The sequence below is a fragment of the Ceratotherium simum genome, chromosome 26 (assembly GCF_057802395.1).
Source record: "Ceratotherium simum simum isolate JZ-2026a chromosome 26, ASM5780239v1, whole genome shotgun sequence".
In the NCBI taxonomy this organism is placed as follows: domain Eukaryota; kingdom Metazoa; phylum Chordata; class Mammalia; order Perissodactyla; family Rhinocerotidae; genus Ceratotherium; species Ceratotherium simum.
In genome coordinates, this window is record NC_141925.1 from 2490183 (window position 1) to 2502238 (window position 12056).

The 12056-nt window shown below is 49.2% G+C and overlaps 1 protein-coding gene across 5 annotated transcripts in view; it reads left to right on the forward strand.

The window, feature by feature from the left end:
* Positions 1 to 12056, forward strand: part of PDPK1 (3-phosphoinositide dependent protein kinase 1) — a 78216-nt gene that overhangs the window by 29500 nt on the left and 36660 nt on the right. For 4 of the 5 annotated variants that reach the window (XM_087449467.1, XM_087449465.1, XM_087449468.1 and 1 more), the window contains 5 exons: positions 714 to 983; positions 4126 to 4168; positions 4391 to 4528; positions 7478 to 7712; positions 10777 to 10874. In XM_087449467.1, the coding sequence (XP_087305593.1) occupies positions 714 to 983; positions 4126 to 4168; positions 4391 to 4528; positions 7478 to 7712; positions 10777 to 10874 (784 nt within the window). Of the gene's footprint in view, positions 1 to 713; positions 984 to 4125; positions 4169 to 4390; positions 4529 to 7477; positions 7713 to 9900; positions 10046 to 10776; positions 10875 to 12056 lie in introns of those variants that run through there. The other variant, XM_004438154.3, reaches the window with a different exon arrangement.

Consider the following 12056-nt stretch of genomic DNA (forward strand, 5'->3'; position numbering starts at 1 on the left):
TTTTGAATTTGTTTAAATAATTTAAAAACATACAACTCTTTAAATGGCTTAGAAGTAACTTTGATGTGTATTGAGCAGTTTGACTCTAAATCAGTTATTTTCTAAATTGTTAACCTGTTATTCTGCTACAGTCTTTTTGAGAAGCTTATTTTTTATGAACTATAACTTTAATGTGTAGTTGGCAGTTCTTGGACTTTTCTTTCCATTAACTTATACTTTTGTGTCCAGGACTGCCAGGTTAGAATTCTCTGTAGTTGAGGTGCAGTAATTGAGTGCCTTCTGTGTGTCCAGCCTTAGTCAGGGTGGGTGAGCAGGGCGAGGGGATCTAGGGTGGGAGACACTGTGGTCACAGGGTTTGGACTGGCTTCCTCTATGGGTAGGAGTTGGCCGCAGATGGCATTTAGGCTGGGCAGTGATGGGAATGCCAACTGGCCAAGCAGGGGGGGTTGGAGACTTCATGCAGTGCTGAGGGAGGAAGGTGAGGGCAGATAGGTGCTGGGTGGTGGGGTTGGTAGGCACGCAGGACACGGCGGGCTGGGATTTGATCAGGGAAGGGACTTGGGAGAGGAGGGCAGTGGCCTGACCCTTGTGGCAGAGTGTCACATGGCCTGCCCTGTACTTGACGTTTGTGTTTCAACAGTGTCAACATTTCAGTTCATGCCTTTAGGAAAATCTGCTTTGAGTCTTACCTCTTTTTTCTCTGTGTCCACTAGTATGACACCGTTCCTATTCAGTCCAGTGTGGTGTTATGTTCCTGCCCATCCCCATCAATGGTGAGGACCCAGACTGAGTCCAGCACGGCCCCTGGCGTTCCCAGCGGTGGTAGCAGGCAAGGCCCCGTCATGGACAGCACCACGGCTGAGTCCCGGCCAAACGCCAACTCCTTGCAACATGCTGCACAGCCGCCACCACCACAGCCTCGGAAGAAACGGCCTGAGGACTTCAAATTTGGGAAAATTCTTGGTGAAGGGTCTTTTTCAACAGTGAGTACATGCCACTGTTGTTTGTTGAATGAGTATGTTTTCCTTGGGAAGGCTGACCTTCCTTGGGGCTTGGAGCTGGGAGACCCAGATACCAGGGTGGTGGTCTTCCCCGTAAGAGGGTCTCAGGACCCTTGGGGGTTCCTCTCCTGTTGTGAAGGTGACTTGGGGCTGGCTACTACCAAGCAGATCACGTGGCTAAAATATCTAAGCCGTGATTTTGTAGATGAAAGCTTTAAAAGGCATCTCTTGATCTTATTTTTTACTTTTTAAAAAAATTCAGTTAATTTTTATTCTAACCAGGCATCAGCAAGTTACATTCCATGTCTTTGTGTCCCATTGGCAAGGCCTTGGAAGCTTTTCTGTTCCTTAGATTGAAAATTAGTATCAGTATTAGTATCTTCAGAGGTTTTGGGAAACATTTAATGACCTTTGTTATTTCTCTGTTATTTTAAAATATATATAAAACAGTACACCCTTGATATTTGCTAGAGTTGCAGCCCAAGACGCACTAGCCTCTAGGTTCTTGTGACCTCAGTTTCATAAAACAGAAATATTATCACAGCACTGTCAAGTCATACACAGAGTAACTCTTTTTGCTACCTGAGTGTTACCTGTTTTGTGGTATTTTTCCTCTTAAAGCAAAGAAATGAAGGTTCAGAGCAGCCCCTTAGCTGAGGTGGAAGCCCTCTGTAGCTGTCGTGGGGCCGGGGGCTTGCTGTAGGCTCATGGGGAGGACCGAGCACCTGCTCCCCAGCTGGGGAGCGCAGTCTAAATCTGCACCTCTGTGAAAAGGCAGATCCCTGCTGCTGTGTCTCTGAGCTGGGCCCAGCATGCGCTGTGGACACACCAGGGTGGCCCCGCAGGGTCCTCACTCTGGCAGGGTTCCTGAATAATGAGTCTTTCTTGCCTGGACTTTGTGAAGAAACCTTGTGCGAAATTTGTTTTCCTTTTCTCTTTTTACATTTATGAAATATTTCAAAATACAAAGAAGAATGTGAAATATATAGCTCACCCATATTCCCAACATCACTTTAATTAATGTTAACTTTTGCTCCCCTTACATTTTTGTTTTAGATTTTTTTATTGGCAGTTTTTTTTTTTTTAATTATGAAAGCACTGTGTCCTCATAATAAAAACTTTCAACTATGAGGATGGTCCCTAGTAGTTCTGGTACTCACAGATCCTTTCAGAAAGAAACTAATTTGAAAAGAACCTTGGGTATTTTGCACAGTTACTTACAATAGTCCAGTAAAAGAAGAATTCTCTCCTTTTCTCAGCTTTACTTCATTGGACGTTTATCTTGGCTGGAAAATGAGGACTTATTTGTGAAACTCCCCCCTGTCCCTGGGTTTCCACAGTGGGTGAAATTAGGCACCTGGGTGAAATTAGGCACCATCCGTTCTGGGTGACATACTCCTGGGGTTGAAAGGCCCCAGCAGTAGTTCTTGTCATCCTTGTGCCTTTTGAACCGCTGTGCCAGGGAGGTGCCTGGGAAAGCTGGAGGCTCCTTTCTGGTGCTGTTTGGAATCCTGCAGCCCTGGGTCTCAAATTATATCTGCTACCCTCAGGTCTTTCTCACTCTCCTGAAATAGAGACCACTTAAAACTAGATTTCCAGGGGAGGGATGGAGGACAAGCGGCAGTTCCCAGGCTGGGTAGAATCTTCGCTTGGCAGAGCCTAGTGCTGGAGAGCAGAGAGGCCTAGCCTGCTGCTGTCCAGCACCCTGAGGATGATCGTGACATCTAGATTAGCCCTACTGTCAGCCCCAGGTGACATGGAGGGATGTGCCATGCCTTGTTCTCTGGAAGAGGGACACTCCCTGCCCTGCGCCCATGAGGAAACCTGTATGTGAAATGCAGAATTCATGCAACAGAAAGATTACATAAATATCTCCTTCAGAAAGGATTACTTTAAATATTAGCACTCTCTAACAATCTTTTCTTTTTTCTACTTATGTAGCTAGTACATGCTCCTATGAAGAATTTAACATTGCAAAGTACATAACCCAGGGAAGGGAAGTCCTTCCCCAGTCGCTCCCCCACACTCCCCAGTGCCCGAGAACAGTCCATACAGGTACATTCCTCCAGAAAGATCTTTGAGATCTTTACACTTGAGTACATAGAGTCTGACCTTGTTCTTAATAACTGCAGGGTGTTTCACACAGTGCTTTTCCAGGATCACTTCTGATGAGTCTGGTGAAGAATGCTGTAACAGGATATAACTCGTAACCAGGGGCTGGATGAACTGCCTGTGGCCTCCTGAGGTCTTCCTAGCAGGTCCAGGGCTTTCCCAGGAGTCGAGCAGGTTTCATCTGCTCTGTGGTCCTCGTGCCATCCCCCTGCAGGTGTCTTGAGAGAGGCATTTGCACCAGCTGGCAGTGGTGGGGGCCGCCCCAGCACACTGCGAAACTGGGCTCATCAGGCATTTGGAAATTGGCGCGCAGGTTGTGCCCAGGGTTTGCTTGTGTAGAAAAGTCTTTTCCACATTGTGTGATGCCCCTTTGGTGCTCTGTCCCCAAAGTGGAGTTTGAGTACAAGACTTGGGGTGCTGCAGAGAAGGCACAGCCGGGGTGTGACTGCATCCTGTGGGGGAAGGCACTCTCCCCAGGCCAAGTGTGATTTAGTTTCCTGTGCCCTTGATAGCAGGGATCATATTCACGGTATCTGAGATGGCATCAAGTAGGGTAACAATTATTGGAAAAAGCTTTTTGGAATGAACATATACTGTAGACATATTCATAAAGTTATTTTTTGAAGAAATTCCCAGTACCTGCTTGTGGAGGTATTAGTTGCTGCTTGTTCCTACTGTTTGTGAGGATTATGCTAGTCTAAGATGTTCCTGAATGTATATTTCACTGCACCCTGGGGACTATTGGCAGCTGATTGAGAGCCTTCTAAAAAAAGTCAAGAGAGATATTTGTTTTGCTGTTAACTCTTAGAACACATTAACTCAGCCATTGACGTTCAGCTGTGTTAGCACAGGACCAAAAATATTTAAATGTAATTTCAAATATTTAAATGTTATTGCATAGTGGGGATGGGGTGGCCTGTGTGGTTGGTTACAGGGAGGCTTGTGAGACTCAGTGCCCTGGTTACATTGGGTGTTTTTTCTCTTCTCTTTCCCCCTTTTCTTTCCAAACCAGGTTGTCCTGGCCCGAGAACTGGCAACCTCAAGGGAATATGCTAGTAAGTACTAACTCCCGCGAGCTGTGTGTCTGGGGTGCAGGGACCCCTGGAGGTTTCTGTGCTGATTTCAGGGGATAGGATGCTGTTGGTCTTACAGACCGTGAAGCCAGTGGGTGTGTTTTGTGAAAAACTTAAATATGTACCAGTTAGCTTTATGAGTTGTATCTTTAGTATTTTCTTACCGTTTCCAATTGTAGTAACTCACTTCTCTCTTACCTTAAGTTAAAATTCTAGAGAAACGTCACATTATCAAAGAGAACAAGGTCCCGTATGTTACCAGAGAGAGAGATGTGATGTCGCGCCTGGATCACCCCTTCTTTGTTAAACTTTACTTCACGTTTCAGGATGATGAAAAGCTGTGTATCCTTTGACCGGTCAAGCCTTCTGAATCACACCACTGAGCCCCTATCGTTGTGGAATCATGACCCCATTGTTTGTTTTCATAAGTAGCCCCTTCCCTGGAAAGGAAAAGGGTGGCAGATACTAAATATAAAGGAATTCCCATCACTTTGCTTTGGGAGCCCCTGGGATTGCTGGCATTCACTGAAGTAGAACAGTCACTTCAAGGGAGATCAGCACAAACATTTTTGGGGTATTTGTTATTGATAAGCATTATGTCTAAAGGATCGTTATTATTTTAACCTCACGGTTGCTAGACATTTATTCAAAGGCATTCCCTCATTCCTCTAACCAGTGTCCTTGGAATATCTACCAAGTTTCAAGTCCTATGCCCAAAGCAGGGAAGTGAGAGAGAGGAAGAATGACCTTGGGCATTTGGGGCTCCTGGAAGGCGGGTACCTCTATGCCCTCTTTTTGCCCAGGGGTGTGAGGTTTGGTTGGAAGGGACATCTTTACCAGGCTCAGCCCAGGTGAAAAGTCCAAGGAGTGACCCACAGGAGCCCAAATCCTTTCTCCCTGTACCCAAGATGCTGTTCTCCCGGTGGCAGCCACTTCCCAGGGCCCTCCAGCCTCCCTCTTCCCTCCTTGCCCCCTGGAGTCTGCTCTCTCTGCCCATGGATCTCTGATCACCCAGTGCCTCTGGCTCTCCAGGGCTGTGCATACTGCTTCTCCAGATGCTCCTCCAGCAGACATCACAGCCCACTGAGTCTTTGCTTTATTGGAGGGCATCTCATGCTCCCTGACTTCTCTAACCCTGGAGCATTGTCTCTTTTTCCTTTGTGTAACCATCAGAGAGGGCCACACGTCTGTCCTCCAGCTTGTCTCTGAGCATGTCCAGCACGCGGTCATGTGGGCCAGTTTCTGCGCACTCCCTGGCTGCTTTCCTGCTCTTGTTCTTCCAAACCAAGACTTCCTCAGCCCTGGTGTGTCCAGTGACTCTGTCCTTGATCCCAGCAGATGCTTTTGGCTTTTACTCAACTGAGAGAGGTCGGGCTGTCGGATTGAGTTGGTTCAGAGCTTGTTCAGGTTTAAACCTCAGTCTTTGCATCTATTCTTTTCCTCCTGCCCTCAGGTCTCTGGAACCGCTTTCCCTCACCCCACCACCCACAAAGCTGGTCTGGTGTCTGAGGGCTTGGCTTCCCCCTCCCACCTGATCCCCCTGCTACCTCCTCAGACATTCCCCCTCTCCCCCCTTCTCTACACACAGATTCTTCTGGGTTCAAACTTTGCTGGATCCTGTTTCCCCTTTAACACCATTTTCTGGCTCCTTCGCCTGTCAGCTGAATTTGTTGTTCTGATTATTGAGAAGTCCTTGTTGAATGCCAGGTGATGGGAATGTGCTGGTCAGTAAGGTGAAGGCTCTGCCCTCAGAGAGCTTATGTTTCTGTGGAGGAGTTAGATGTACACAGATGATCGATACCTTTACCTTAGGTACCTTAGGTACCTATACGATACCTAATAGACTTTGAGAGACCAAGAGCAGTAAGGCGAGGTGAGGGAGCACTGGAGTGTGCTGCTGGTTTAGCTCGGTGGTCTGAGGAGACCATGCTGGCCAGAGACCTGGGTGGAGTGAGGGCAGGAGCGCGTAAGGGCATATGTGTGAGTGGAGCAAAAAGGCTGGGCAGGGGCCAGCTCTTTGAGCCTCAGAGGCCTGGCTAGAGTTTTGGATTTTCTTCTGAGTGTGTCAGGGAACCCAGGAGGGTCTTGAGCAGGGCAGCCGTTCACTCTGACTCTGGCTGCTGCTGCAGTGAAGGTTTTTGTAAGTGAACTGGGCGAGGGAAGATGGAGTCATGGTGGCTCCTGGGTGAGGGACCTCGGAGCTTGGGTGCACAGTGGTGCTGTAGTTGAGCTGGAAGAGACTGGGGAGAGGCTGGGCTGAGGGTGGATGTCTCATTGGTGTTTGATGCATTCGTTGGTGCTCGCTGCTCAAGGACCAGTTGGGCTGCTGGGTGGCTGCCAGCAGAGCTCTGCGAGGAGTCAGGGTGGCGAGCAAATTAGGGGTGTGTCAGTGGGCTGGCTGGCCACTGGAGGGCGCTTGGCAGGGGGGAAGTGTGAGGCCTGAGCCTGGGTCACCCCACAGCAGAGAGTGGCACGCTGAAGGAACTCTCCAAGGAGGTTGCGGGGGTGTTGCCAGTGAATGGAGAGCACAGAGACCCGGGGCACACAGGACCAGGTGCTTTCCAATGGAGGGTGCTGGGCTGCCCAGTCAGATGCTGCTGAGTCAAATACATGGGGCCTGGGCCTGACCTGTGGGTTGGCCCCCATGCAAGTTGTTGTTGACAGTGGCATTTTGGGGGTAAGGAGGAGGGTTCAAGAGAGAGAGGTGAGGAGGTGCAGACAGCACACAGAGCAGGTTCCTCCCAGTGGTTTTACTGTAAAGGGGAGCAGTGAAGTGATCTAGTACTCACTGGCGTGGAGTGGGGAGAGGGCTTTCTTGTTGGCTTGTTTTAGGTGTCACCCCTGTCCTGATCTCTCTGTTGTCACTGCTCGTGTGGCAGCCATCAGTGGCCTCCTGAGGACATTGAAGGGAGCTCTTCACCTCTGTTCTGTATCTCTCTCACCTCTCAGGCCACGTTGACCCCTTGTTTCTCGTGCTCTCTAGGACCTGTGTGACTCGGCTCCTCCTTGAGCCCGTGGAAGTCTCTGGCTGCCAGATTTTCTGGAGGCCCAGGCCTGGTCTTCTTGCAGGGCCCGTGGGACAAAGTGTCTTGATTGGGAGGCTCTGACAGATCACACACACTTGACGACTTCTCCCAAGGTCACATCTGGTGGGATAAGGTGGCTCAGTGTGGATGAGTGAGCTTGCTGTCTAATTTCAGATGGGCTTGACCAGAGTATCATAGTGGAGGGGACTCTAGGTCTTAGTCTAACAGTATCTGTTGCTCTTGATCTTTAACGCAAATTCCAAAGTCCGTGAAGGTTGTGAGGGCTCACTTACCTCCGACAAGAGTGAGACCTGGGGACTTCCGCCCCACTCAGAATGCTTAGTGGCGTACATTGTGTTCAAAGAGAAAGAAAAGGAAACTCTGCCTGAAGAAAACCCCCAATATGCACACCATCCTCCCTGTAGCCATAATTTACACGTTGGGGAGAGAAGGGAACAGTTCTTCCAGCAACTGCAGGGGCAAACCCACCCTCAGGACAGGTGAGGCAGAGCCTGGAGACACCCCTGCAGCAGCCCGAAAATGGGTGGGTAGATCCATGTGGGGCCCCCTGGGTGCTTGCAGCCTCTTTGCCCTCTGGAGGTTCAGCTTGACCAGACTCAGTCTCTGTCCCAGGACAGGGGAGCAGAGCTCAGAGAAGTGGCCAGGTGCAAGCCCTCCTTCCCTCCTAGGGTACAGCGCTAGGCTGGGCTGAGCTGAGCACCAGAGCTGGGCAGTGAGGGTGTGTGTGCCTTTCCCTCCAGCAGGGATGAAGGCTGAGGGGTTTCAGAGGCTTTTGCTCAGCTGGCCTGTGTTCTTCCTCCACCTCCCACCTGCTCATCCTGTGTGTCCTCTCTTGCAGCCTGGGGACACAAGCAGTGTGCTAGGGCTCTGGAGGCTGGGCTCTAGTCCTGTCCCTCCTTGGCTTCATGACCTTGAATCAGTTGCTTAACCTCTCTGGGCCGGGTTCTTCTGCGAAGTGCAGGTGTTGGATGCATCAGGCTCTCAGGCTCTGCCACAGGCCTGGTCTGTGCTCATCTTCCCGGGAATTCACCCACTCCATGAGAGAGAACAGCCTCTTCCTCACTGCCCTGGAGCATTGTCTATGCTGAGGGAGATAGAAACTTTCTAGAATGTGAAATGGACCAGTGAGGTCTGAAAGGGTACTTCTGGGGGATGAGGAATGTGTGTGGTTGGAGAGAACATGGGCCGTGATCCTCAACATCTGTCATGTTCAAAACCTATTCGTCACCTTAGCTCTGCAGCTGAGCAGAGAACCAGAAGTGTCCCTCACACAGGAAACAGGAACTCAGGGAGTGGTCAGATAAGGGGCAAAAACCTGTGAAGCCAGGAGAGGTGCTGTGTCTGTGTCTGTGGCTGAGCCTCTCATGTGGGCTGCAGGCTCCTAGGAGACGATGCTCCTAACTAGTGAGGCTCCTTGGCTAGTCCAGGTGCAGCTGCCTGCACAGGTGGCGCCAAGCTCCTGCTTGAGGGCAGGTGAATGGGAGTCTGCAGGCTGCTGGTGAAGAGGCTATGGACACCAGCCTTCACTGCAATGGGTGCAGAGCAGGGTGAGGTGGGAGGGCACCTGGCCGAGACCCTTTGCGTTCCCTAGAAGGAGGGTTGGCCTTTTGCTTCAGGTTCCTATTAAATGTTGTCTTAGTTGGAATGGCTTGGGTGGCTGCAGGTGGGGCTGGATCAGGGGCAGGTTTCGGCAGCTTTGGTTTCCAGTCCCTTTCCTCCCTGGCTTGTCCTCACTGCCCTGCAGCTTTAGGCTCCTTCCTTGGTGGGAGATGGCAGTGCTTTGGCAAATAGAAGCCGGACGAAATGCCCACCCTGAGCACGAGCCACCCCTTCCTGCCTTCAGAGGTGCTGCTCAGGGCGGGTGAGGACACGGGTCACCGTGTCCTTGGCTGCCAGGGAGCAGTGAAGTACCTGTGGATTTCCATTAATAGGCGCAGATGTTTGGTGCTTCCTGGAGGAAGCAGTTATACGGGACCCATGTATTGTTCCAGCCTTTAATCTTCTTTGGAAAAGGGAGAATAGAAATAAAACATCACACCGCAGTGCTGTCGGAGGGAAAGGTCACTGTGTTCCTTGAGTCTCTCCCCAGTGGGTGCCCCATAAATAGATTGAGTGAGGAAGTTAATAAAATGGCATTTCTCTTACAAAACTTGTCACTTTATACTTGGAAAGGAGCATTCATTTGAGGAACTTTTTACATAAATTGACTCAGCACAGCACGTGGAAGGCAGTCAGTGCTCAGTACATGTTGTGTACATGTTGTGGTACAGGTTTGGAGGCTATATTGTGATGGAGACCCCCTAACTCCCTTTGCTGAAGCCTGGGAAGAGGCAGGCCCTGACCGCCATCTCTAGCAGCTTCCCTTCACTGAGCCCATGGGTGTCGTCTGGGGATGGAGGGATCCAGACGAGGCGTTTGGGCTGAGAGGCTTGTGTCATTGTGTTCTTGGCGCAAAACCGACACTGGGGCCTGGCCCTGGAGCAGGGGCCTGGGATTCTGGCCCAGCAGCCGTGGTTCTGACCATAGCAGAGTCTGACTCGAAGAGAGGCAGCTGTCTCGGGCCACAGGTACCTTCAGTTTTCATTAATTAAAAAAATTCCTGTTGGGCTGTTAAGGTCAGTTTGAAAAAATGACTTTTGCACTCTTCCTTAACTAAGCAATATTTAGATTTTGGCCTTAGTTATGCCAAAAACGGAGAGCTACTTAAATACATTCGCAAAATTGGTTCTTTCGATGAGACATGCACCCGATTTTACACGGCCGAGATGGTGTCCGCTCTGGAGTACTTGCACGGCAGGGGCGTCGTCCACAGGTACTGAGTGGCCCGGCAGACTTTGCTCACAGCCTGGGCTCAGCTCGGCTGCATTTCATGGAGGCGTGGGGTCCACGTCACCTGACGTTGAGAGGCTTCTGGACCTTTCGATGTCAGAGGAGTTTGGTCGGCTGCCTTTTTTGCCAGGCTAGCAGCTCTTAGCCATTTGACTGGGGCTTTTATTTTGTCACTTGTAGTTTTCGTGTGTACTTACTTCTGGTCTCATTTTCCATGACTTTCTGATAAAGTCAAATTGAAAGTGTTTGTATAAGCTCTTTTTTTTTCTTACTGATTTTTTTTATTGTGGTAAAATGCACATGACATAAAATTTACTGTTTTAACCATTTTTTCCAGTTTTATTGAGCAATAATTGACATCCATCACTGTATAAGTTTAAGGTGTACAGCACAGTGGTTTGATTTACATATATTGTGAAATGATTACCACAGTAGGTTTAAAAGGTCTGTATTTTATGGGTTAAAATGATAGATTTTACTTCAATAAAAAATTTATTAAAATGATATACAGTTATGAAGTGATGTAATTTGAATGTCTCATTGTATGCAATTGATGTTTGTTCAGTGTGAACTTTAGAATTGCATTCTTGGTTGTTAGTCTGTAAAGATTATAAGTATTAATCAGTTCATTTTGTTTTCAGCAAAATTTAGAGTATGTAATAATGTTAGTGTTTTAAATATTTAATCTCAAGTGTAAAAAATCTGCTTTCACAGGGACCTGAAACCAGAAAACATTTTGTTAAATGAAGATATGCACATCCAGATCACAGATTTTGGAACTGCAAAAGTATTATCCCCTGAGAGTAAACAAGGTGTGTGAGAGCTTTCTTTCCAGTAGATCCTGGCTCAGGGCTTAGATCAAAACTAGCTTCTCAGAAATGTGTTGAATGGCATTGTGTTCATCGTTAATGACAGGTGTTTGTAATACTTTGTTATTGAGCAATAGATGCCAGAGCTTTCACAGGGGGTGCCCTGGCACTGTGGGTCTCGTCTAGTGGGTGTAGGGAGGGGGCTTCCTAGGCTGCCTGTGGTTGGTCTGCTCGGCCTTGGGGGCGGGGGGCGGGGGTGGTGCTAGATTGCCAGGTGCTCTCTGCATGTTGTTGTCGCAGGTTCATGAGTGCCTGCTGAGGCCCATTCTCCCTAGTCATCTTTCTTGAAGATGCTGGGGTGCCGTGTTTGTTCCTGGTCCCCCATGCAGAGATGTGGGGTCCATTCGGTCAGCTCCCAGCTCTTCCTGTTGAATAGCACTGCAGATTGTAACTAGGGGAGCACTGTCCCTATATCCTAGTGCCCGCTGTCTTTCGGTCTATCACCTGTGTGCAGCTGCCAATGGTGGCCCAGGCACGCCCATTATAGTGAGATTCTGCAAGATCACAGAACGAGTGGGAGCTGATTTTTACTTGCTGGTCAAGTGCACATTTATAATTGCAAACACTGCTAATCACTGTTCCCCTAGGGTAATTCCTGTCATTGGATTATGTATTGTGACAGCTTCATCGCCTGAGGAGGAGTTGCTGACAGTCCACTTGGGCCAGAAGAGTGCCCTGGGTGTCTTAGCTAGCCGGGGGCTTCTCTGCTGGGTCTCGCTACCCTTCAGGTGTTGTTGGATAGAAATCATAAGCCTCTGGGGGTATAAAGAATGGCAATTTAATTTCTAAAATCTGTTTGCAAGTGTTGGCGTAGAGAGAAGATAGAACCATTTATGGTGAGGTTTGGGGGAAGCTGAAGGCTGCTGTGTGAGTTAAGTGACCTTGAAAATGAACCTTGGGTCTGGGGACAAGTGTGACCATCAGAGCCACCCTGACCCAAGAGGCTGCTGTGGGGACCCCTGTGCAGTGCACGCACCTCTGCTGGGGCTTGTAGGTACCTTTCAGAGAAGGACCTTGGTGAAAGCACAGGGGGAAATGGATATGCTGGGTGTGAGTACAGGGTTTGTTGGCGGAAGAAAGATTCAGAGAGAAGCACCCACTTTGCTACAGCTGCTCTCAGACGGA